The sequence below is a fragment of the Cnephaeus nilssonii genome (genome assembly GCF_951640355.1).
Source record: "Cnephaeus nilssonii genome assembly, chromosome: 2".
Classification (NCBI taxonomy): Eukaryota; Metazoa; Chordata; class Mammalia; order Chiroptera; family Vespertilionidae; genus Cnephaeus; species Cnephaeus nilssonii.
The window spans coordinates 28,027,848-28,055,584 of record NC_137073.1 but is presented as its reverse complement, the minus strand read 5'-3'; the positions used below and the strand labels follow the sequence as shown (position 1 = coordinate 28,055,584).

The following is a 27,737-nucleotide window of genomic DNA, read 5'->3' as shown; positions in this document are numbered from 1 at the left end:
AGAAGTCCAAGTCATGCAACATTAAATACTGGAATAAGCACTGGTATAGGTTACATATTAAATAGTGGGGTATACTTTTCATGGGACTTTTAATTGTAAAAATTGACCATATTACAGTATTAATGTTTTGACCCGATACTTTTTAACATCTATCCCTTAATAGTCCTTTCCTTGGTAAATAAAAACGATAAAACTAGATTTCCTTTAAGAAAAGTTTATTTTGTCTTTTTCCTAGAAGCAGAACTAGTGAAAATTAAAGTATAAAAATAAATACAATTCACATTAATGAACATTCCACTTCAAAGTAAATATTAAAAAAATAATGCGTATAAATAAAAATTCATTAAAAGCACAAAAACGATGTCTGGCACTTTTCTGAGAAAAGCTGTGAACATTTAAACAAGGTATAAAACACACATGCTCTAGCTTAAAAAAAACACACACTCAAGTTTCTCATCCTTAATCTAAAACTAGTTTTAACTTTCTCCAAAACATACTATTTGTTTTAGCTAATTTGTATTAGTGTACACAAAACTTTTAGTATCTTTCTTACTGGAAAGATCCACAATGATATGAGCAATCTGTCTCCTGAGGTTTCAGAATGATAAAGCATAATTTATCATATTAAGATAATTTGATATTCTTGCCTACAAATAAAAAAATTGGTAACTCAGACATTTTACCTGTCTTTTAACTTCTTGGTTTATTCATTCAACAAATGATACATCTCAATAAAGTTTACACCCAGATAGAGTAGGTTATTACTTTCTGTCCATGGTTGGCTGTAAAAGTTAAATTTTAAATAGAACAGAAAATCAAAGAAAACAATCTTTATCTCCATTCTTTAAAGAATATTAGGAATATATATAGACTACATTTTCAAACACCAGTATCTTTTAAAAATTCAGACAGGTTAAATGTACACAGTCCCAATTTTATGTAAGAAGCACAAAGCCCTTTTTGGAAATGCTATCATAAATTAACAGTGGCATTCTCTTTCATAAAATCATAGTCCCTTAGTAACATTTTTTTGGTTTATATTTTAAATGAATATGTTAGTGATGAAAAACTTTAAAAGGCAGTGCTTCTTAAATAATGCAGAATTTCAACTAGATAATATTACTATCCCATTTGAAAATCTGGCCTTCTCATTATGTTATATAGCCCTTTGTTCTCTCCTAAATCAAGCATGCTAGAAAAAGCAGACTCTGAAGAAACAAAATATACAGACTAAATGGAAAATAAAACTGCATGCAACATTCTATGTTACAGAGATGAATGTAATATCAATGCATGCCACTACATTCAGGAAGACTGTAGTGTCTTCACCAAAGTTGTCACCCTCCACAGAAAGATTTTATAATTCAGCAGAAATGTTTCTAAGAGTACCGGGGCCACAAACATCAAACCCAACATTTCTGTAAGACAACTAGCTGTTGAGAGAAATGTGTGCTTATGACCAAAAGGGTGATCCCCAGATACTTCTGTGGTAAATGTTAGGTGGACCACAATCAGCAGGCAAATGTTTTATTCTACGTGGTTATCCTGTAAGACCAAGAATATGAAGGCTGAGAGATTAATCAGTTTTTACAAAACCGGGAGAAAACATTTTTCTGCAATAATTTCCCCTTGAATAAAACAGTATCTAATTTATCAAATTCAGCAATCAGTATGAAGAGATGAATGAAATTTACATTTTAGAACCTATATTTTATCACGCCTTTTCAGTATTTTATAAAAATAAACCCAAATGTCCTTTTAAGTTTACAAAAAGTTCTCAACAAACATATGGGTACATAAAACAAACTTATGTTTGTACAGGTTAAGCATAGAGATGAGTCAATTAACTAAACACTAATTTGTCTTCACCCAAACCTAATATTAAAAGGAAAATGGGGGTGTGGGAAGGAATTAGCCAGACTGACCATATTACCCACATAATTATTCAGCCCTTTGACGTCACTTTGTCTGTGTAAACAGTCCAGGGTGAAATGAAAGTCTTGGGCATGGACAAATAATATGGATGAAACCGCCCCCCTTTTTATCCTAATGAATGTTGTCTTCTTAAATTGTCGCAACATTTGGCCGCTTTCTTTGGATTTTTCCTGCATATACTCCTAAAAATAGAGCAAAACTAATATTATTTCTCAATGTTACTTTTTCTATAATGTTACTATTTAATGCTCTTGCCAAGCACTAAGTTAAGCAATATACATGATCATATTTAATCCTTACATAAAATCCTGAGGTAGAAACTGCTATCTCAGCAATAAAACTGAGACACAGGAGAGTAAGTCACCTGCCTAAGTAACAGAGCTAGAAGCAGAGATTCTGAGAACTCAATTCAACCTGCTTTGTTGCATTCCTTACCCATTTTTCATTGCTGCCTCCTACTCTGCCTTAATTAGTGGTTTCTGAATTTCACTATCAACCCTTGAGTTAAACACAAAACATAAAGTGAACAAATATGCTTTAAAGCACACAAGATCAGACATTGCAATTTAGTTTGTAAAAACTATAAACAACTTTAAGTGCTTTGCAGTAAATTTTAACACCTTAGAATTCTACTTCATTCTAAGAGTATGATATTCTGTCATCTTAAAAACGAATTTCCTAAAATTGCTTACTAAATGGTTTGTTCTCCATGTAGATTAAATCAAAGCATAATTTCAAATTTGTTTGAAACATAATCCAGACCATTAAAACTCTGAACAGGAAAGAGTAATCTTTTCAAGAAGAACTATGAAGCCCTGTGTTAAGATTCACAGTTAGAATTTTACATATCCCAAATTTTCATTTTATGTAAAAGGGTAAGATTCTCTAGTCTTTTAAAATCATTTACACGATGTGTGAAATTCGTGTAAGGGGCTTGGCCCTTGCAGCTGCGGAGGCTTGCCTCGGCCCTCGCAGCCCCGGCTTCGTCCAGAAGGTCATTTGGTTGTCCGGTCTAATTAGCATGTTATGTTTTATTATTATAGATGCACTCATGTCTAAGTAAATCTTAGGAAAGAATTTCTGTACCTGTTTAGGTATATATTAATTACACATGCTAATTCAAGGGTTGAGTTCATATATAATTAGGTTGCGATGCAATTAAATCACAATAATTCTCAATACTGAAATTCATTGTATATTATTAACTGTGGTGACTTCCTATTCACCCTTGACACTATTGAACATTACTGAATAAAAACAGTAGTTGCTATTTTGCTTACAAGTTCACAAGTGACAAAAAGTGGAGATGAAATGCATGAGAAAGAACATGGAGAGTAGTCACTGTGGCAAATAGATAATTCGAGGCAAAACAGTATTAATTCCTCAATGATTTGCCAACTAGCTAGGCTTTATCACCATATATATATATATATACAACTAACATGGGAAAAAACTGAAAATGTCCTTTTAAAAAGTTGAATTTTCAAAAGTTGAAAATTCTATATAACTTCACAAGCAAGAGATCTGGTGTTTGGTCTGAGTTCTTTCAAAAGGTTATTTTTCAAACAGCTCATTCTGGCTCCCTCTGGAATAAGCAGGATCTTCAACTGCATAAAAGAACCGACCAACTGTCACTCACAGTGACTTCCAAAAGATGACATTTAAATTATCGTCTATACATGCAACATTATGAATTAAATTCACTCTCCACATGCAAAGGTCAGCAATCATTTCCAAGTATGATCAATATCTGATTCCTTCTTTGAACTTCTATGAGCAAGTGGTGATAATATGAAAAACATTTCTTATGTTGCTTGTTTTCTCCTACTTTGGAGACAATCACTTAGTAATAAAAGCTCTAAAATATGCTAATTGTATATTAATGAGATTATAATTTATTATAAATTTAATTGTCATTGCCTGATTAATTTTGGTTTCTTTTAAATGCTTAAAAAGTAGTATAATTAAAGAAAAGCATTTTAGAAAGTATTTTTAATGGGTCATGTAATTTTTTTGTGAGCTTATCAGTGTGTTAACAAGGATAACTAAAAAATATTAAAACGTTAGCTTAAGCGTTTTGCATTAGCTCAACACTGAATTTGTCTTCTTGCCACCATATACAGAATTTTAAAATACATTATTTAGTTTAGCCCTTAAAGAATCCTCTAATAATGAACACAGATTTAACGCAAGCTTCTTATTGAGCACAAGAAAACGACAACTTACCCCCTCCCAACTGGCATATTCACATGTGATCTTGTGGTCAGAGGGAGAATTTCTTTCCCTTCTGTACAGATAAAATATCCCTGGGTAATAGCTACACTTCAACAAAACTGAACATGCATAGATTTAGGCATGAGATCACTGTTACATGTCACTCATTTATAGAAAGATTTCTGAATTAAGCATATATAATTCTACAAAAATTTCAGATTAAAAACAACAGTGTTTCTATGGAATTATTATAGAAATCAACATTGGAAACAGTTTCACTAAGATCTCCTGACTGCCACAAACTACTGCCACAAATGATCACTTACAGGAATGACTGTGAATATGCCAGAACTATGGTGGCAAGGACAACCGATCCCATGCGTGAGGCCTGCATTACAGGGCAGCTTGTGCACTTCTCTCTTTTGAATGGGCTTTGCAAACTCATTGCTACACACCTGAAACAGGCGCTCTGTTAGGCACTCTGCTCTGTGAAGACTTCTGTCTATTTTGCACAACCCCCTTCACTGATGTCTTAGGGGTTCTAATTGAATATAAAAGAATTAATAAGTCACTTGCATTAAGGTCTAGATGTTCAACATTCAAAGAAAGCAACCATACTGCATCAACTGTTCTTAACACAAATAAGCTTGAAAATAAATTAAGTTTCATGCATGCTCATTAAGGAAGCTATACTTCGCTTCAGCAGGAGACGGTAACATACTTTGTTGGAGAAATACTTTGGTGATGCTGAAATTACTATACGGATGTTTACGATATTTAATGAGCAAAATGGTATGAAATGAAAAGTAAAAGCATGCCAACGTAAGATGACAACTGAAATATACAATAGAAAACCAAAGGGTTATCTTTGAACACAAAACTTTAAAAGTTCTTTCTAATTCTATAAAAAATATCACATTTGAAAAACAGCTATCCTTTATACAAAGAGCTCTAAATTATTTTCCCTCTCAAAGCTAATCTCTATTTGAATATTTTAAATACCCTTATGTGTTACATTCTTACCCTTGTCTACTAAGTAGCCTATGAACAGGAGCATTCTGTCCTTGGTTTGGCTGAAGAACTCTGTTAACAAAATAAAAAAAATTTAATTCAACAGGATAAATTCCGTTTTTCCACATTTTCTTTAGATAAATGATAACAGTGAGGTAGAAGTATCTATGTAATGATATGGCCACTATAATACTACAAAGCAAAGCAAACTGATTAAAGCAAATTAATATGGTACTTATATTTCGCTTACCAAGAGCTCAAACCTTAGGTTTTTGTCAGGAAAGAGATGTCCAACATAAGTATTAATCCTGCTGCTTTTAGGTAATTTATTTATATACTTTACAAAAGCCAATTTTTCCTTTCAAATATCTGAGAGAAGAAACTTCACTCTTACAAGAGTAGAAAACAGATCGGAAATATTAAGTTAGCTTTCGAAGGTTTCTAAATAAATATCAAAGACCATGGACTGAACTCAGGACATAGCGACTCAAATTTTCACCAGAGACAGCATGCCTCCAGGAATATGTGGTCTGACATGTGACCAGGTACATGACCAAGTGTTAAAACCAACTCTGACCCTGAGATCCTTCAACTCAGCAGAGAGTGTTCTACTGAGAAAAAATGGAACAAAGCAAATAAAAAGCAAGCTCAGGATTTATAACGTTTTCTTTCTTAAAAAAATAAAAAAAATAGCCTCTCATTGAGGCTAAGTGATTTTTCTCACCTTGTTTCAGAAGGGTTTTGCTTAACCAGGAATTTCTTATTTGGCATTCCCATTTCAGCAGCTCTAACACAATGTAAAAATAAGGGCACACAAACAATGAATTCAGAAAAGGGGAAAAGACATGTTTACAAATGTGATACATGGTGGCAGAAACAAATAATCTTAAAAGAGTGTACCATGAAAGACCTCTACTAAGCATATTAAAGACTACTTTCAAGAACAAAGAGTTTTAATAAGATAAACATTAGGATATTCCTTGCATTAAATTTTTCTTCCCATTAAGTATTTAGGATATTAGAAAATGAACATATTTAAAAGATATAAAAGTGACACTGCATATAGGGATAAACTATGTTTAAGATTTGATTCACTATCAGTTACACAAGCTGAACCCTGATAAATTTAGTAGTTAATAAATATATTTATCTAAAGATGAAATCAGATTTTACCACTGGATTTTATAAAACTCTTATATAAAAAAGGGATTTATATCAGTTCAGCTGCAGAAGAGTGAACTGTTCTTTATTTCTTTTTAAAAATTTATTTTTTGTTCTTTATTTCTAACATGAATATACAGACCAACAGATGACGAAAATTAATGGGTATGATAATTAAATTAGTGTGACATGACATGAAAAAACTTACTTCATATACTTCTTCCTATCAAGAGACTTCTGTGTTGCAGCGGAGAGAGACACTCGTGAACTTTTCATTTTATCCTTTAAAATACAAAAGTAACAAAGCTCTAACAGTACCCAGTAATACCACTAAATTACAGTATAGGATGATCTTAATTGCATGGACAAGCATCACTTACTAGCATTTTGAACTTTAACTTAGTCTTTATAATTGAAGCAGTCCAATTAAAAACGTTTAATTTTTCCCAATGAAATAATATAAAATTTGCTTTTCTTTTGCCAACCACACTAAGATCACTGATTTAAACCACAGATCTCCAACACTCTGATATATTTCAAATGAACTTGGAGCCTGTTTTCTAACTCTGACTTCCAAAAAAAGGAAAAAGCCACATGATAGTTTCAAGGAAATTCCATCAGGAGTAGATGATAGTTTATCAGGCATACAAGCAACATTCAAAGCTTCAAACTCCAAAATCTAATCACAAAACAATATGCAATTCTTTCACCAATTTCTTTTAAATCAGTCTATAGACTTAAGTGTTGCTGGTAATCCTGGGAATTACCTGTGCTTAAGAATTATAGGAAGGGTGCTGAAGTCAATAGAGAATGATATTTAGTATCAAGTATTCCAAACCCAAAAGAGCATATATATATGATTTTGCCCCGGTTCCTGCTAATATTTGGTCTTTGATCCAAGTTCCTAACAGAGCTAAACTTCTAAAACCCTTTTAATCTGACTGATAAGAATGGCAGAAGCATCTTTTGTTGTTGTTTTTGTGTGTGTGTTTTAAATTTCTTTATTGATTAAGGTATTACATGTGTCCTTATCTCCCCATTATCCCCCCAACCCCCCCACTCATGCGCATCTTTTGTTCTAATATTTGGTCTTTGACTTTGGATCCTGACACAGATCTCCTAAACCCACTGGAATTTTCTGGGTGATAGGAGCATCTTGTGTTCTAATGAGGTAACTCTGAGTGGACTCCTAGTCATCAGAAAGACCAAGCATGATTAGAAGTTTGGAACTTTTTTAGCCTCATCTCCTATTCTCTGGAAACAGGAGAGGAACTAGAGATTCAGTTAATAATTGATCATGATGAAGCCTCCACAAAAGTCCTAAAGTTCAGCCCTAACTGGTTTGGCTCAGTGGATAGAGCATCGGCCTGCGGACTGAAGGGTCCCAGGTTCGATTCCGGTCAAGGGCATGTATCCTGGTTGTGGGCACATCCCCAGTAGGGGGTATGTAGGAGGCAGCTAATCGATGTTTCTCTCTCATTGATGGTTCTAACTCTCTATCCCTCTCACTTCCTCTCTATAAAAAATCAATAAAATATATTTTTTTAAAAATCCTAAAGTTCAGAGAGCTTCCAGGCTAGTAAACACATACATGTGCTAGAAAGGTGGTCCCAACTACAGAAACAGAAGCTCCTGCTCTCAGGATCCTTCTGGACCTCACCCTATGCATCTCTTCATCTGGCTAGTCATCTATATAACTTACTATATCCTTTATCCTATATAATAAAACCCAAATCGACCGAATGGTGGAATGACTAGTCGCTATGATGAGCACTGGGCCTCTAGTTATATAATCTATACTAATAAAAGAGTAATATGCTAATTAGACCGGGCATCTTCCGGGTGACCTTCCGGACAAAAGCCACAGTGGTGGGGCTGAGGCAAAAGCAGTTAGGGACGATCAGGCCAGCAAGGGAGAGCAGTTAGGGGGATCAGGCCGGCAGGGGAGAGCAGTTAGGGGCGATAAGGGAGGCAGGCAGGCAGGCGAGTGGTTAGGAGCCAGCAGTTCCAGATTGTGAGGGATGTCTGACTGCCGGTTTAGGCCCGATCCCAGCGGACATCCCCTGATGGGTCCTGGATTGGAGAGGGTGCAGGCCGGGCTGAGGGACCCTCCCCCACCCCCATGCACGAATTTTGAGCACTGGGCCTCTAGTAAACCAGTAAGTGTATGTTCTGTGAGCATTCTATAAAATTACTGACCCAAAGGAGGGGTTAACGGGAACCCCAATTTATAGCATCAGTCAGAAGTTTAAGTGACAACCTGGGAAGTGTGATTGGTGTCAGAAGTGGGGACAGTCTTAACTGCCTCCTTAACTTGTAGTATCTGATAACTCTAGGTAGATACTATCAGAACTTAATTGAATGGTAGGACACCCAGGGTATCAAAGAACTGGTTGGTGTGGAGGAAAAACCCACACAGCTGGTGTCAGAAGTATTTTGTGACTGTAGAAGAAACAGTTTTTCTTTTTCACTTATTCATTACAAAATCAGATAACATACCATTTGCCTGAGCATTTTCTCTTTGCGAGCTTCTCGGTCATGATGTAGAATAGACATTCTTTCAGCTGCATCCATTACAAAGAATATATCATGAATACCATACAGGGCAGCTCGCAACTAGTTTCAAAAGAAGAAAATATTGTACCCATTTAAAAAAATGAGGCCAGGGTTCAATAATATTATATACACTTTATTTAGAGAAAAAGATTAAAGTTTTAATTAAAACATATTTTCAGTGGTTAAGTGAAGGGAGAGAAATAAAGCATTTCCATTTCCCAAAGCCTTCAGGACCCGTACACTTACCTGAGCCAGCACTCTTTCCTGAAGAGAAGCATCCTGTGCTGAAACAACTCCTCTCTTTAATGGTGCTTCCGACTGAAAACTTCTTATGAATTCCATAGTGTCCTGAAAGAAAAAATGCTCCTTCAAAAACAATTTTTCTTGGAAGGTTCACAATCACTGGAGTTTCCTTTTGTTCCTTTTCTCAGTCAATCCAAAATTACTAAGAACACAAATCTATTACTTTTAAGAATCAAAACAGCACTCAACTTTAAAGTGGGATGAAAATACATAAACTATTTTCTTTACATATTTTAAAAAATCATCAGAATAAAATAATCAGACTTCTAAAATTGCCTATATTACAGTAACTAAAAATAGTTTGCTCTGCCTAAGTTCTGAACTATTTTGCCAATTTAGTTGTAACAAGACTGACAGAAACTGATATAGAAGTGAAATACAAATAATTTATAAAGATCTTCTTACTTTTACAGTTTGTCGAAGTTGCTTCAACTTATCTGTCTCCATAAGCCTACGAGTAAGAAATCCTTTTGCCACAGCAGTTATTCTATTAAATTTTGCTTGTACTTCTGGACTGAAAACCTAGAAGAGATGAGAGACACAATGTTTTAATAACTTGAGCATTATACTCAAGATTGTTTTTCTTTATCTATTACAATGAACTAAATTCTTCTATAAATATATGCTCTATGTAGTTTCAACTCTAATAAAAGCTAAACTATTGGATGTATGACAAAAATACCCATGCTCATATGTATAACCTAAGATAATATAGAAAATATTAAAAAAAATAATAAAAAGAGCCTTAGCTGGTTTGGCTCAGTGGATATAGTGTTGGCCTGTGGATTGAAAGGTCCCAGGTTTGATTCCAGTCAAGGGCACATGCCCAGGTTGCAGGCTCAATCCCCAGTAGGGGGCATGCAGGAGGCAGCTGATCAATGATTCTCTCATCACTGATGTTTCTATCTCTCTCTCCCCCTCTCCCTTCCTCTCTGAAATCAATAAAAGTATATTTTTAAAAAATATATAGAAAGATAAATAGATAGTAGATAGATGGATATACATGTATCATTAAGTTTGCCCACCTGAGACCATTTAGTTGTGGCTCTTCCAGAAGGCCTTGTTACGGAGAGTTTGGTCAAGCCACTAGTTGATGATCCCCAGAGGTAGAATGGTGCTTCATTTACAGAACCAAAGCTATGTTGTAGGGCAGAATTTGTGAAACCTAGAGAAATATACATTTAGTATTATACTTGATGTGAGATAATCAGAATATGCAAACACCTAAATAAACACAACACTCATTACGAACACCACCAACAAAAAAGAATGGCAACTGCCTCTGAAACTGATCCACTTAAAGTATTTATGGACGTTAGGCTTATGTACCAGATGGATCTTTTCAACACAAACAGCATCTCAGGATAATTGAAGATGTGAAGATAAACTCTTACTGGGACAGGAATTAGATGTAATTCAAGATTACTCTGGAGACAGCAAACGGTGTTTTCACTTGAAGTATATCCCACCTGCTGCATGAATGAACAAAGACTAGACTCTGTGTCAAATTTCCAGATATTTTCCTTGCTAAAGTGCCTTTTCTCATGAACACCTGCTAACCAGTCTTGGATCTGCTGGTATCGTTTAATTTTTCACTAGTTAATAAGCAGCTGGCAAACAGCAGTGGGTTGGACATGGAATTACTTGAAGAAAAAGCTACAATTTAAAGTGTGACAAATAAAATACCTTACTACAGGATATTTTCAAATGGAAAAAGATTTTAAAATATTTACCAGAACTATTGGAATTTGAAGTATGGAGTGAATCCATTTGAGAGAGCATTGTTTCTAGCAAACTGGAGTCACTTATTTTTCTCCATTCTAAGTCAACCGTATTGTTAATATCCAATTCAGAGGCTTCCGCTGTAATCACTTTCTTCTCTTTGAACATTTTTTCCTGTTCTTCTATTTCCTATAGAATAAGAGTTCATTAAAATATGCTAGATATTTTGTTAAACTGTATCCCAAAACAGTATCATTTTAGGATTAGCTAAAAGTATGTATAATTATCAGCAAATTGTTATCTATTTCAAGTGTTCCTCCCTCTAGAAAAATTGACAATTTGATTTAAAAATGTGATATATTAACAATAATCTTAAAACAAGTGTCCTCCTCTTAAAATATACTCTTGCAGAATGCTTATTATAGCATCTACTTATAAAATAACTTTACAAATATAAAGTTTTGAATCAAGGATTCACTAAAGTATCCTTTTGATAAATTCTACATTATTTTTAGACTAGAGGCCCGATGCACGAATTTATGCATGGTCGATCAGGGCCATCTAGCCCAGACCCTATCAGGGCTGATTGGGGCTGGCTGGCCTGCAGCGGGGAGGGACCGTGGGAGGTTGGCTGTGGGAGTGCACTGACCACCAGGGGGCAGTGGGAGTGCACTGACCACCAGGGGGCAGCTCCTGCACTGAGTATCTGCCCCTTGGTGGTAAGTGCGTGTCATAGCGACCAGTTGACGGGTCGTTCAGTCGCTTAGGCTTTTATTTTTTTATTTTTTATTTTTTTATTTTTTTAAATTTCTTTATTGATTAAGGTGTCACATATTTGTCCTTATCCCCCCATTCCCATCCCCCACCCCTCCCCACGGATGCCCCCACCCCCCTGTTGTCCTTAACCATTGGTTAGGCTTGTATGCATGCACACAAGTCCTTTGGTTGATCTCTCCCCTCTACCCCCACCCTCCCCTATCCTCCCTCTGAGGTCCGACAGTCCGATCGATGCCTCCTTGTTTCTGGGTCTGTTCTTGTTCATCAGTCTATGTTGTTCATCATTTCCCCTAGATGAGTGAGATCATGTGTTACTAGAGATATACTTATAAGAATTGAATGTGCGACGAGCAATAATAGTTAGGCTGACAGGCAAATGAATCAGTCTGTAGTGAGTTTCTTTCTGGACCAACAGTTCTTTTGAGACCCAATATCAATGTCCACCAGTTCCTTATGAGTACATGTCGGCACTGACCCCTCAGCTCTGGATGGTGGACAAATGGTGGTAATGCAGGTCCGACTCCCTCTGGTTTGGTCTTGCCCGGACCCAGGAGCACGGCTTCACCCGGACTCAGGGGCGCGTGGCCTCTCCCGGACCCGGGACCCAGGCTCACCCGGATCCAGGGGCGCACGGCCTCACCCAGACCCGGGATTCAGCCACACCCAGACCCAGGGGCACGCGGCCTCACCCGGACCCAGTACCCAGCCTCACTCGGATCCAGGGGTGCACGGCCTCACGCTTAGGCTTTTATATATATAGATAAGAATCTAAACATTAACCTTTTGCACTCGGATGTCGAGTGTGACTCGACACGGTTAGCATCGAGATTAAAATTACTCTTTGAATGTATCAATAATTTGAAATATAAAAAAATCCAAATAAATAAGTTTGTATGAAAAGAAACTCCAGTTTTTTATTCTACTGCTGCGCTTTGTAAAATCTGGGGTATTTAAAAAATTAAATCCCGAGTAGAATAAAGGAATCGAGAAAAAAGCAAGCGAGTGCAAAGGGTTAAACCTCACATTCTGGTAATAAAAATATTATCCATGTATCAAAACCAATGACCCCTTTAGGTTAAAATATTCTGGAAGAAAATTGTAAGTATCCTATCCATGACTAAAATTCTTAGATATCCCCGGCTAAATTCCACTTACCAGCCCTATATCCATACATTTTAACTCCTCACCTTTTGCAATCTTTCCTGTTCCCTCTCCTGCTCAGCTATGAGTAGTGATAACTGCTGGGCATGCTGTTCTTCTAGTCTCTTCCGCATTTCTTCAAATGCTAACATCTTGCTTTTTAATATTTCCTCATCTTCTGAAAAGAAACATGTCCCCCAGATTGAGAAAATTTACAAATCTAATATCTGATGTTTTATATCAACTTAAAGTATGTTTCTGACAAGAGATTATTCCTGAATTTGACATAATATAATCAAGATATAGTCAGGTCCCTCCTTTGAACCACCTTCTCTTTTGGGACTCTTATTTCATGCTATCAAATAAAGGCCCCCATCTCACCACCTTCACCAGCTCATTCAACAGGCTCCTAATTGATATTAGGGAATATTAGATGGATCTGGAAGGTGAAATGAAACCAGGAAGAAAGGCATTTCTTTAAATCCCGAGCAATGAAGCCAGCTGGAGTAACAGATTTCTAACCTTGATGATGCAGTAGGAAACTGTAAAATCAGAGCCATATAAAACCTGTACTGTTCTAGTTGCTTTAATCTGTCTTTTCACATGGGCTTTTGTTTTCCAAGCTATTGTATATTTGGATTGCAGAACAATTTGTAAGACTATTTTTTTAACTGTGCATTATTAAAAATGTTCCGAGTTAAGCTGATTGTCAACTTTATTAAGGATTGCTTTGTGCCCACCGCTATCAAGATTTGTTCTGGAAATACAAAGGCAAATGCCTATCCTATGTCAGCACTTTCAGCTTCAAATAGATCATTTAAATGAATGTGAAAAAAAGGTGTTGCTGAACATGTGCTAGTGGAGCAGACAAGTGAGCTTTTTTCCATGCCCCTTCTCCTTTCTCAAAGTACTCCATGAAAGGTTGTATTTTGACAAAGACTTTTAAAGAAAAGTATTGATGATAATAAAATAGTAATATTGGGGGGGGGGGTTCCGTCCAGTCCTTCAAGACAAGTAGCTCCCTCACTAGAGAGGGGGCACTGCCTCCCTTGCCCACTTTGATAGCAACCTGGCTGCCTCCACTGCCAGAATTGCCACTTGTTGGTTTTGGGATTCCCTGAGACAGCTTCTAGCCATGGTATGTCGTTTACATGGAGGATCAGGTTAGCTTCCCAGATTATCAATTGTTGTTTTTATTAGCATTCTAATAAAGTTGCACAGGTTTTAAATGGTCAGCCCGAACCCCATTTTTCCTAAAAACCCTATTATTTTTAGCAAACAATTTTACAGAACGTGAGGTTTTTTTCAGGAAGACATATATCACACTGAAGCTGAAATGTTTATGTCTAAGAACTTAATTTACTTGACTTATATCTCCCGTTCTCAGCAATGAAGAATTATGAACCATGACAACAAAGTAAGAAGTAATGGAGAAGCCATGTTTTAGCAAGTTGTTAATATAACATCAGATGCAACAGAAATTTGAAATAATTTCTATCAATAAAGATACTATTCTTTTTTGGGGGGGGAGTTAATCCTCACTTGAGGATATTTTTCAATTGGTTTTTTTTACAGAGTGGACGGGAGGAGGAGAGACAGAGAGAAACATCAGTGTGAGAGAGACACATTGATTGGTTGCTTCCCACACATGTGCAACCAGGGCCCGGGATGGAGCCTGCAACTGAGGTACAATCCTTGACTGGAATTCGAACCTGGTATCCTTCTGTCCTTCGGCCAATGCCCTATCCACTGAGCCAAACTGGCTAGTGCTAAAGATACTTTTTTTTTTTTTTTAGTACCGTAATTAAAAAAAAATTTTAAAGTATTTTTATTGATTTCAGAGAGGAAAGGAGAGAGAAACATCAATGATGAGAATCATTGATCAGCTGCCTCCTGCACGCCCCCTACTGGGGATCAAGCCTGCAACCTGGGCATGTGCCCTTGACCAGAATTGAACACTTCAGTCCACAGGCAACGCTCTATCCACTGAGCCAAACCAGCTAGGGCTAAAGATACTATTCTTGAAATGTTACAGAGCCTTGTGATAGTCTTCTCTAATAATGTTAAAGTATTTACTGAAGGGCCAACTACAGGAGATCTCATCACAAATGAAAGGACAAACAGATGAAAACATTAGAAACCACAGCCCAACAGGAAGAAATCATAGCAATACACTGGGTTAAAACTGAGTGATTTCATGTAAAAACTTTTTCCTCATCATTAACAATATTCTCTATAATACCAAGTGGATTGTGAAAGATTCATAAATTAAAATTTAAAATCCTGTAAAAAAAGCCAAATGGCAATAAACTATAGCTAATATGCTCTCTGGTAAGATAAATGAAATTAAGTACCCTAATGAACAGATAAAGATGATTATTTTGCAAAATGTCAATTAAAAGTATTCAATAAAGGTGTCATCTGCTTGACAGGTATCAAACACTTCCAAGTTTCTTACCTCTGGAAATACTTTCTAACATTTTATTCTTGTTGATGTAGACAGATCCTGGAGGGTGTATTTTTTCTGGCAAATGTTGCCTTTCCTGTTCAGCTGTTATGACATATGGGCAGTTTTCCTTTTGCAAACTATCCATATCTAAATCAAGTCTCCGTTTAACTTTCTCAAAACTGTTATCCAAAAATTGTCCATTTCCACAGGACACTGTAGGGGTGTCCATCTGCTGTCTGGCATTCTGGTTTTGCATCAGTAAAGGAGATGGGTTTTTTACATCATAAGACTTATTCAGTTCCATTTGTAAACTGCAGCTTTTCTCTAACACACTGGCTGACTTGAGTCCACTCATGGTTCCAAAGTTTTGACTTGCTATACATGGATCAGTGGTATATGGTTCATGCAAACTTGGCATTGCAGTACTTGCACTGTCCATTTTGTGTGGAACTCTTCCATCAGATGTTAATTGACCTTCCACAATAGCAAGTCCATGAATAACTTTATTTTCTAATTGATTTCCTGAAGATTGACATACCTGATTTGAATTACTTAAAACCATTTCCTGTATAGCTTCAGATGTATTTTTGTTGACATAAACCTTGCTTGAACAAACTCCTGTTAAATCAGTTGGTAACTTTGGCACCGTTTCAGGCACGCTTGTTTTTTTATCAGTATCTTGAACAACTAAGTCTACTGTCTGTTCTTTTCCTTTAGGACTTAATTCACAGGCATTTACTGGATTATTTATAAGTATATTATATGCTGATGATGGCCTAGAACGCCTTCGATGCATTTTAGGACTCAGGCTTGGCTCTGGGCTAGGTAATTTGGCATATGAACTAGTAAGACTTTTGATAACATTATTTTCAGTAACAAAAGTGGGAATGACTTTAAAATCAGAATCAGGATCTGAAACAGTGGGGTGGCCAGTTCCCACAGCTATGTCTGCTTTAGAAAAACTACCCGAAACTGCTGTGTTCATGCTGCTTGCTTGAGCGGAAGCACCTTGGAGAAGAACATTTGATTTATTAAGGCTTGGTTTATCAGGAATCACTGAACTACAGTGTTTGCCCATAAACTGAGTCTTCTCCTTTACACAATCAGTCACTTTAACGGCATCATTTTCTTTGTCTGAATGACTCTCATTAACACTTCCCTTTGCACTACTTCTCAGACTGCGTCTAGATTGTTCTCTCTCTATATATTCCTTTGACTTTTTCATCAGGTTCTGGAGACTCATTAAGTAGGGATCTGGAGTAACTTCTTCTAAAAGTGATGGATCCTGTTCTTCACATTTTGGGAGGAGACCACCAGAAATAAGAGTCTCTTGTGGGGTTGCTGAGAAGGTCTTCAGAGAAGCTTCATTTTCTGTCCGACCAATATCTGAACTACCACCTTGCTTCAGAAAATTAAATTTTTCGGAATCCCTAGTTAAGTCTATTCCATTAGATTTAAATTGGTCCTCATTATTCAATGGCAAAATTCCAGTTATCTTTTCAAACTTTGCTAAAGTAGAGTGTTCAGTAGAGCTTGGCAAGGTATTTGGAAAGGTAGCAGGAACATTCAAGTTTCTGACTTCTGAATTAGAGTAAACTGTTTCAGCCTCCCACTGATCAAAATCAGGGGCATTAGGTGCTTTTCTAACCTGAAAAATGAAATTTAAAAAGTAAGAGTTCCTCATTGCAAACAACACCTTTGATTTTATTGTTTTCTAAATAAAACTAAAATTTAAAATTCAGAGTTCTAATATTTGAAAACACAAATAAAGACTTAAGATTACCTTTTTGTATGATATCCTATACCACATGAAGCTCAAATTACTTAAATGAAATTAAGTACCTAGTGGTCATTCCTGCCTATTAGATTTTTTTAAAAAAAGAAAATTATTCTGATACATATGTGAACATATGTGCATGTGTAAACACACACACAGATATTCATATATCCATGTGCAATTTAATCTTGGAATAGAAGCATTTTCCTTAACTTTCTTCTGGTTATATGTTATTAATGTTACCAACTGTTCCACCTATAAGAGCTATCATTTAAGGATAGCAATACATAAGACAAGTAGCAAGTCATTAAGTTTATTACACAAATGATTCCCTCCTGAACAAAGACTAACTTACCCTGGATAGTGATTAAGAAAAAATAATTCAGTAATAAGACACCTGTCTCCCACATACTTACTCCAAATTTTAACTAAAATCCGTCTACGTAATGAGATAAATTTGTAGTAAGTGATAGCTCAGCCATGTAGCTTAAATTACTTAAAAATAAGAAAAAATTCAACTTCAAACAATTAACTGATGATCATTTAAAACAGAAACCTGTTAATGAGCTTTAGAAGCAAAATAAGTAAAAAAATTTGATAAATTAAGATGAGAACAATTATGTATACAAGAGATCCAACAGAAAAAAAATTTCATTTTGTATTTAAATAATTCAACTTTGCAAAAAAATTAAAAACGAACAAGGATGGTTTCTAAAGATTATACAAGCATATATTAAACTGGCAGAAATCATTATAATATTATGTGAATATAGATTCCAGAATCACGATTACTGAAAGATTTTCACGTTGTTTTGCATGTGTTGTTCCCGACCATATGGCACTCCTGTTTGTACAAATCCCAAGACATACTAGTATAATGGTTTCCAGGTACTATGCAATAAACAGTACAACGAGGTGTTCTCAGGACCAAAATAAAAGAAATACATATTCACAAAGTCTATGAACATATTCATAGGTTTAATGTTTTTCGTATACCTCTAACATGAGCCTTTGGTTACATGATTTAAATAACAAAAAAATTTATGTTAGAATCATAAGTTTTAAAGATGTGACAGATCTTAGGAATCTATTTGTAATATATAAAATGTCTTTACCTGCATAATGCATTATAGTTCAACATTATACATGCTCTATTAAACAGAGAAAGTTTTCAGACTCAACAATAATCTCTTTAGTAACATATTTGATATATTCCCTCAATGGACCAAGAATGATAGACCATTTTTATTTCAATAATAAAAAATATCAAATTCAAAAACCCACCCTTGTTGTGCTACACATTATATATTTTAAAGTTAATATATGAAGTAATTATAATCTGCAAATTAAAATCTACTACCCACAGAGAAATGAAAGCAGCTAGCTGTTAATGGGGAATATTCTAAAATTCATTGTACACGTCTCATCTAGTATGAATTACACAAACCAAAAATCCTTAAGAATATGAAAAAAAATGTAACCAGCAAAACAGTGCTATATATGGCAGAAATTATTCAATCAAATTCATTTATTTTCTTTTTAGTATAAGATGATCCAGACCTTAAAACAAATTGTTTAAACAAATTTATATTAAACAAAATAAAAATAATTACAAAAAGTATGGATCAGTTGTTTAAATGGTTTTAATTTGGATCTAAGATGCATCTAGGCAATTAATACTATTTATCTAATCTAAATTGCATTTGTGTATCTAAGAGCAGAATTTTCACCCCAAAAATTGGGGGGGCAGTTATTTACTTTAACGAAGAATGAGAATAAGATAATTGAGTCAATAGTTTGATTAATTCAGAGGTAAAGTACAATGGACAATTCTATCATTTTGTCACTGAGAATTCCGTGTTTTTAGAGTCATAGGACACATACAAGAAGCAATTATATCCAATGTGTGACTCCATTGTATTCGTACCCTCTGACTCAAGTACTGGTCATCACTAACAAGCAAGTGAATTTTCTTTGGAATAATTGAAATGGAATATCACAAATTATGAAACTTCTCAAACAGAACAGTAAAGTATATTGGTAATTAACTATTAAGTGCAAACATATTTCTGAAAAATTATCTTCAATGCTTAGCTTATGATTTTTTAATTATAACTGAATAGAGTTTAAATTACACACCTGAACATTTTCAAGAATCTCCTGGACACGAGTTAGTAAAGCTTTCTTCCTATTAACCTGCTTTCTTGCTTCTACATCAAGTGCTTTTTGCTTTTCTTGTTGCATTTCCTTTCTTTTCTCAATATTAAGCTACAAAACATAATAAATAAGGATTTTTCATAAATATACAAATAGCATAAAACCAGGAAGTTTTGAATCAGAGTGGTTAAAACTATAGTGAAAGAAATCTGAAGTGGTTCAGGGTAATTGACTGGGATCAGTGGTGATGAAAATGTTCTGTGTGGGTGTAATACAACTGTACACCATATATCAAAATCCATGAAACTTAAAAACCCAAGATCTGTGCATTTTACTGTATGTAAATTATCCTCAACTCAAAAAAAAAAAGTTAAAAGGAAAAAACACACCTTCTCAAATACTCTAAAATGAGTTATAAAATCAGCCCTGTTAAGCTTTTGGCCACTGTTGAGCTTTTCACTTGGCAATACCTTATTTCAATGGGTCAATTAGATTCTAATATTCTAAAACAAGTACATTTTAACTCATTGATACCTCAAGAAAATATCCAAAGGGTTAATGATAAAGAAATAGATGATATTTTATTTGCCTACAAAATCAGTACACAGATTTGGTTCTACTTCATTGTAACCTCCACTAAAAATGTAATGTACCTAAGAAACTAAAGACTTCTATGCATTATATCTTTTTTACAGTGGATTTAAATCTTAATTATTAAGGGAAACTTAGTTACTGTGTTAAGAAGTTAAGACTTATGCAAATAGAAAACATGTTATAAAAAATTTTTCCAAAGTTGCAATATTCATCCATCAAATCTATATTAATAAAAGGGTAATATGTTAATTAGACCGGGAGACCTCCCGGATGTCTTTCTGGACAAAGCCATGGTGGCGGGGCCGAGGCAGAGGTGGTTAGGGGCAATCAGGCCAGGAGGGGAGGGCAGTTGGGGGTGATCAGGCCGGCGGGGGTGGGGGGTGGGAGGGAGTTGGGGGCGAGCAGGCAAGCAGGTAGAGAGGTTAGGGGTAATCAGGCAGGCAGGCAGGTGAGCAGTTAGGAGTCAGCGGTCCCAGATTGCAAGAGGGATGTCCGACTGCCAGGATCGGGCCTAAACCGGCAGTCAAACATCCCCCGAGAGGTCCCAGATTAGAGAGGGTGCAGGCCGGGCTGAGGGACACCCCCCCCCGCCCCTGTGCACGAATTTCGTGCACCGGGCCACTAGTCTATAATAATAAAAGGGTAATATGCTAATTAGACCAGACATCCTTCCTGACGAAGCCGGGGCCTGAGGGAAGCTAGTTGGGTCCTGGGTGCCTGTGGGCGGCCCTGGGGAAGCCAGCCCGGGTCCTGGGTGCCTGCAGGCGGCCTGGGGAAAGCCAGCCCGGGTCCTGGGTGCCTGTCAGTGGCTGGAGGAGGGAAGCCCAGGTTCCGGGTGCCAGAGGGAAGCTGGTGTCGGCAGCCAGGGGAAGGAAGGCCTACTCTTGCATGAATTTTCGTGCATTGGGCCTCTAGTATAACATAAAAACATGGATTAAAAACAAAAACATGGATTAATGCCCATAAATATCAGATTTTGCTTATAAATAAGTTAACTGATGGAGTCATAGATCCTAAGCTGTAAGGTGTAGACATTTTGGTCGATATTAAACTAATCAAGCAATATGTCATCAAGTAGTTGATAAAAATGTTATACAATTTTTCCTATTTGCATGGTATGAAAGAATCATTCCACCCTTGCTAATAAAATCATTCCATTTACTTGCTAATAAAAAGGGGAAAGAAGATACTTTAAAGAATCATCTGATAGGCACCACTATAAAAGCAAGTATTCAAACTGAACATCAAACTAGAGGAACTAGATATTTTGTAACTTCTGATTTAATTTACTATGAAATACATGGCATCATCTCCAAACAATTCTTACCCAAAATGTTTAACCTACTCTAATCAAACTTTTAGACTTAATTTCCAGTTTATAGGAACTATAGTGACTAGAGGGCAAGTTAAGCATCACCATGAAGGAAACAACTAGACAAATCGAAAATGTAAGGTAGTCTACAAGATAACTAATTGCTCTAGTCTCTTTAAAAATTCACTATCAAATTTTTTTTAGGAGGTAGAGGAACTGTTCCAAATCAAAAGAGATTAAAAAATTGTAACAAGCAAATGTTATTTGTGAATTTTGACTGGATTCAGATTTAAAAAAGTTATATAAAAGACATTTTGAGTGCAAATTGGGATATCTGAATATGAAAACAATATTAGATGCTTTTAAAATTATTAGTCTTAAGGTATGATAATGGTATTGGGATTTTATATAAGAGAATATCCTTATTCTTAGAATATATATACCAAAATACCAGTTGGGACAAAAGTAGGTTTACAATTATGAGTACATGAAACAGAGTTTATTCTTGTGTTATTATTTATTAATTATTATATTATTTTCCATACAAACAACTGTAAACCTATTTTTGCCCCACTCTATATTTAGGGGAGAAGTGTCATATATCTGTAATTTTCGAATGGTTCAGCAATAAGACAAAAAGAGTAGGTAAATATACACACACACATACATGTATAAGATCATACACATGATAAAGCAAAGATGGCAAAAAAGTTAAAAAACTGTTGAATCTTACTAGTGATATATGGGTAGTCATTGTATTACCCTTTCAACTTTTCTGTATGTTTGAAAATTTCATTACAAAAAGTTGGCAGAAAATACTGATCTTTTAACTACTGTTATACAAAAAAAAAAAATTGAATTCTCTTTCAATCATATTAATTTTGATTTGACATAAAATCACATACATTTAAAGGGTTTATGATGAAAACTGTGTCTTCCCTCTCATCTTATATTTCCTTACCCCTCTCCAGAGAAAGAATACAATATCCTTATTTAAAAATCCAAATAGTTAACATATATTAAGTTCCTCCTATGATCTAAATACTGTTTTGAGCATTTTAAATGTGTTAGTTCATTTAATCCTCAAAACAGCCCTATGAGGTAGGCATTATTTTTATCCTAATTTAACAAATAAAGAAAATGGACCTGCAAGTTCACAAAGCAGGGTAAGTGGCAGAGCAATGATTTGAACCCAGGCCAGAAGACACCACAGCTGGACTTTAAACCACTATTCCACACCGTCTCCAAGAGCATGCTGTGTGCAGTGATTTATGGTAGCTCGTGGAGATCCTTCCATGCCCACACATGTAGGTCTATTGTACTCATTTGAATGGCATGCATGAGATTCTATAAGATGAATCATAGTTAAACTAGTCCACTACTGATGGACAGATTGTTCATTAGTCTTTTGCTATTTTAAAGAATGCTACCATAACCTTATGAATATTTCTTTGGACACTTAGATGAGAACATAATGGTAAGATATTCCCAAAATGGAATTGCTGAGTCAAAAGTTATGTACACTTTTAAATTCTGATAAACACTACCAAATTGCTCACCAAAAAATAAAATCAACTGATTCTCTCAGCAAAAGTGTTCTTTCACCACAACCTAAGGGACATTAGGTCCTATCAGATCTTTGCCAATCTACTGTACTTTCTGGCGTATAAGACTACTTTTTAACCCAAGAAAATCTTCTCAAAAGTCGGGGGTCTTATACGCCGGAAAATACGGTAATAGTAAAAAAAAAAAAGCTAATTCATTTGTAATTCTTTAGTTATAAATAAATTAGGCATCTTTTTTATGTTTACAAGCCTTTCTTTTTATTTTTCCTGTGAAGTGCCTTAATGGTTCACTACAGAAAAAAGGTTATTTAAAATCAAAGAATGTTTACCAGTGGAGAAAGCACAGCCACTCCATGGAAGCGAATAAGTGAAATGCCTTCAGACTGAACAGGTAGAAAGCTCTCTGTGGATAGTGATGCCTTTTGGATTCTGGCAAGACTTTTCTCACAGAATTTCTCATATTCCTCCATCTTCCCACAACCACACTGCAAAAGAGAAAAATGTCATGTGCTAAGAAAAATAGATCTTCATTATTTGGCAAATTTTTTGAAGCACTAAAATATTCCTAGAATTCACAATTCCTAGAGCAAGCCTTCCCAAAAATTTTTCACTGATCAGGAGCTAATTCTTAAGTATAAGGTAAGTGGCTCAAGATTCTACCCAGTTAAGGCTTACATCACGTAGTAAATACTTCTGAACATTTGCATGCAAATCAATCTTTAAATATGATTAGTTTAGAAAAGTATTAAGAACTTACTAGTGAAACCTACTTGAAAGACACAAAGTTCTCTACCACTTTACTAAACTAATCACATTTAAAGATTGATTTGCATGCAAATGTTCAGAAATTTTACTAACTTTGGATTATAAAATAGAACATATTTTCTTTAGCAGGGCTTAGCTACACAGCACAAGAAAAACTTAAGTATGCAAAGGTACCCAGAAACACAGAATGGCTATTTAAATTTAAAAATTCTTTTTCTATCATGGAGTTCAAAATCTATTACTTGCATATTTAAAAAATATACGGTATTATGACTCCATCATTACTAGCCACGTCAGTCAGCAGTAGAAAACAGAAAACCTATTGACTCTCATAATAATTCTATTTTATTATTGAAAATTGGAACCATTGCCAAACTACTTAAAATAATCAGCCCAGTAACTTCACAATTTCTGGAAATTGCTATGGTGGCTATGAAAATACAAGGTAACCAGGAAGGATTAGCCACCATATTCATTCATCAAGCAAGCGTTAAATATTTGATTGCCTGTTTCCATAGCATTATGTCCAACATTGTTTCCTTTAAATAAACAAGGATAAATAAAAAAAGAGACATCATGAGACTCCTAACCAACAAGGGAATGAACTATGAAAACAGAAAAACTAATATGTTCCTTTAAGTGTTCATTTTAAAGCAATTCATTAATTAACAAAAAAAGAAAGGGTAGGGAAATTCAATTCATGATGTAGGATATACAAAGATGAAATAAGATAAAATATGATACTGTCCTAAGTCTCAAGGTACTTAAAAATTCAGTACACTAAAGTGTCAGGGACAAAATATAGCACAATTAGAAATGAAGAAAAGGCATATTCAAAATTAGGATTAGATGATAAAAAATAAGATATGTTGCTACTTTTGACCAACTGGTAGTCTGAATAACTTCTTCCTACGATCCCATCAATTCTACTTGTTTCTATATTCAACTTAAGCAAAGTGAGAGTTTAATTTCAGAGAAATGGTTCTCTTGAGTTGAATGAGGTTATTTTCCAAACTTACTATTCATAAAACAAGCAAAACTAAAAAACAAAACCAAAACCTTACTGCATGATAACCATAACAATATCTCAATTTTTAGTCTAAATTTCAACCCATATTATGATGTCTTAACAACCAAATATGCAGAAGCTAAGATGTAAGAGAAATTCAAATAACCCCATATCTACTAAAATACTTCAAAATATTTAACATAATCCATGCATCCAGCATTACAGGGAACATAAATAGATTACTCATATAATCAATGTTAACATATTTCCTATGAATACACATGCAAAGCATAAAATTCCATTCTAAAGGTCTGGGAAATTTAAGGAAATAAAATAGCTTCATGGCAATAGTTTTATTTTTCTTTCAACAACATCATATAGATATGCCTCATTGTTTCAGAAAGTTAAATCCACGTCCCTTAAACAGTACATGCATGCCATACATATTGCAGACGTACAGTAACTTATTATTATAACAGTGTAACTTATGGCACATGATAATGCATAAAATACCCCAATACAAGTGCTAATACGATTATGGAAATCACCAAATGATCCCAGAAGAGCATGACTGGATCCTTCTTATCCTTCAGTCTCAGCTTGTTGGTCTCCACCTTTGAAAGGCTGTCCCTTTAAATTAACCCTGTGTCAGTCACTGCCACATTACACTGCTGCTTCCCAATTTCCATAGCACTTACCACTATCTGAAATTATCCTGTTTATTTCCTTGGCTTTTGTCTGTCTTCCTCCACCAAATCGTAAGCTCCATAAGCACAGGTACTTTCTGAGTCCTGCTCACAGCTGAATCCCCATGACACAGAACAGTGTAGGCACACAGTAGCACTTGATAAAAAGTATTGAATAAATAAATTAGGGTAATAAGATCAAACAATAATGTAAACCAAAAAAAAAAAAAGCTAGTAAGGCAGAATGGACTTTGGAGAATGGTAGTTTCATGGATGACCGTATTTTCAAAGAAACTGGAACCTCTAAATTGCAAAGGCAACCCATTCAAAGAGTGAGCATCCGTATCCTATGATTAAGCAAGAGGGCACTTCCTTTCTCACAACACAATTATCTCTGTCAGCTGGGTTTTATTTTAAGGGAGCCTTGACTACAAGGCCACTCCAACCACAAATCTACTGCCCCACATTTTGCCATCGGGCATTATTGGCCCACTTGAGCTAATGATTTGTCAGCTGCATCACGTTCAGACACGCCTTGTCTTCTCCATTTATACCATGACCCTTCTCCAAGTAAGTCTCTTTGCAAACCCCAGGCTCATGGCCAGGTTACCTGCTCCTCACCAGTGCTCTACCGGAAATGTCATGGAAGGGGATGGTCAAAGTAGCACAGAACAGACCTGGCTTTGCTTTCAGATTCTGGCTGGTTGTTGACCCACCCACCCTCCCAAAGACATAAACTTCTTTTGGAGGCAATGAAGGGCAAGGTTTCTTAGGCACATGCTAGCTGTGAGTTCTTGGCAATTCACTTTCCATCTCTAGGCCTCAGAATCATGTGTAAAATAGGGATAACCTCATCTGTCTCCAAGGGATTCTGTGAGGGTTCAATCTGGTAATTGGTATCCTGCAGGACACGCAGACAGCATCAATAAATGGGGGCTGCTTTTACCATGCAGATGATGGTACGATGATGATGATGATGATGTTTATCACTACATAATGAACTGGAAGGCAGTGACAGTGCTCGGTTCCTGGTAAGACTCAAACGTAACGTAAAAACGTGGAAAGCGGGACAACGGCTTCCTCATTTGGCTCTTTCCAGACCCTTCCCCCATTAAATCAATCTCTAGCACCTGCCATTTGCCGAAGTTAGGGATAGGGAACTGGGATCAAAACCAGATAGAAGCCAAGAGTGGGAGCTACCTGGCCCCACAGAGTCCCAGGGCGCCTGGTCGTGGTAATCCGCGTTCAGAAATGGCCAGTGCACACCCGGGGACTCCTCCCCAGCCAGCACCGCAGGAGAAGAAAAAAGGCCCAGTTTTGTCCAAAGGAGGCGGTTCTCCGGCTCGCGCCGCAGTTTGTGAACCCGGACCCTCTGCTCTCTCCCCAGCGCCCCACGCCCATCTCCCTGCGCTCCGGTGACGAGGCTCCATCCCAAGGCCCCACGAGGCAGCGCCAGCATCCGAGCATCACCTCCGCGCCCGATGCCGCCGGCGCCCGGGCACCGCCTCCCCACACCAGCGCCTTTCCTGGGGCTCGAGGCCCGGGAGCCCGGCCCAGGCGCTCGGTTCCGTACAGAGCCCGCCCTCAGCTCCTGAGGCGCCAATTCCGCTTCGCCGGCGGCCTCGCCGCAGGGACCCTCGGAGTCAAGCCCCCTCAGCACGTGCACACCCGATCTCCCACGGCCCGGTGACCTTTCGTTCCCTCACCACGGGCCTTGTCAGGAAGCAAACGGCTCAACTGGTACTGAAAGAGAGCAGCTCGGTCCACCGCCGCCTTCTCCTCCTCCTCCCGGCCATATTATCGGTCTCAAGCGACAGCGCGGGCTCCAGGCAACGGCCGCCGCCGCCGGGACTCCACCTCTCAGGGCCGGCACTTCCGGTACTTGCTTCCCGGGCCGTTGAAACGGTTGGGCTACCAGAAAACTACAATTCCCGAGGTGCATTGGGTTAGCGTTTTGGTCCAGTGATAGAGGGCGTAGTACTTATCAGGGCGCAATGTACGATGGGAAGTGTAGTCTTCACAACAAGCTAATGCCTCTGCTACTATAATTTATTAGAATGGGAACGCTCCTTTTTTTTTTTTTAATTTGTGATCGTTGGAAAACACGACATTCATCAAATTTTTTTCTGTAAATATAATATTGCCTAAACCTAGATGCCAACTCTCAAATTTAAGACATTGTTTACCCTTTTGCAAATCAGTGGGAAAATAATGTCTGAAAAAGGTAACAGGTTCAAGAGGACAGGAAAAGCCCAAATGTTTTAGCAAAGTTCTCTGTCTAAACATGTTACTGGCTTTCTGAAATACTAGAGGGCCAGTGCATGAATTCGTGCACAGATGGGGGTCCCTCCGGCCTGCCCGGATAACGGCCCATTGGGCAGGGCCAGCCAGGGAGAAGGAACTCAGGAGGTTGGCCAGCCGGCCCCACCCCCAATTGGGGTGGGGGTGGTCGATTGGGGGTGGGGATGGCCGGGGGAGGGGCCGTGGGTGGTTGGCTGGCTGGCCCTGCCCCTGGTCGAGGGGACAATTTTGCATATTAGCCTTTTATTATATAGGATGATGTAGTGGCCTCTTTCATTTCCTAATTCGGTTTTACTTTCTGCC

General features: G+C 36.8%; 1 protein-coding gene across 4 annotated transcripts; it reads right to left on the bottom strand.

Moving 5' to 3' along the window:
- Window positions 1–21: 21 nt before the first annotated feature.
- CCP110 (centriolar coiled-coil protein 110) lies at window positions 22–26,977 on the bottom strand. 4 transcript variants are annotated; one of them, XM_079784968.1, is made up of 16 exons: window positions 26,840–26,977; window positions 25,146–25,290; window positions 23,003–23,158; window positions 19,185–19,313; window positions 15,278–16,916; window positions 12,867–12,994; window positions 10,914–11,091; window positions 10,206–10,345; window positions 9,586–9,702; window positions 9,124–9,225; window positions 8,821–8,937; window positions 6,530–6,603; window positions 5,885–5,947; window positions 5,173–5,232; window positions 4,605–4,690; window positions 22–2,117 (listed from the first exon to the last, which is right to left on the bottom strand). In XM_079784968.1, the coding sequence occupies exons 3-16, from the start codon at window positions 23,141–23,143 to the stop codon at window positions 2,065–2,067; spliced, it is 3,027 nt and encodes a 1,008-aa protein (XP_079641094.1). In that variant the 5' UTR covers window positions 23,144–23,158; window positions 25,146–25,290; window positions 26,840–26,977; the 3' UTR covers window positions 22–2,064. The 4 variants fall into 4 exon arrangements, with proteins under 4 accessions (XP_079641094.1, XP_079641096.1, XP_079641093.1 ...); XM_079784967.1 differs by having other exon boundaries at window positions 23–2,117; window positions 12,867–12,997; XM_079784969.1 differs by lacking the exon at window positions 4,605–4,690 and having other exon boundaries at window positions 23–2,117; window positions 12,867–12,997.
- Between the last annotated feature and the right edge of the window lie 760 nt (window positions 26,978–27,737).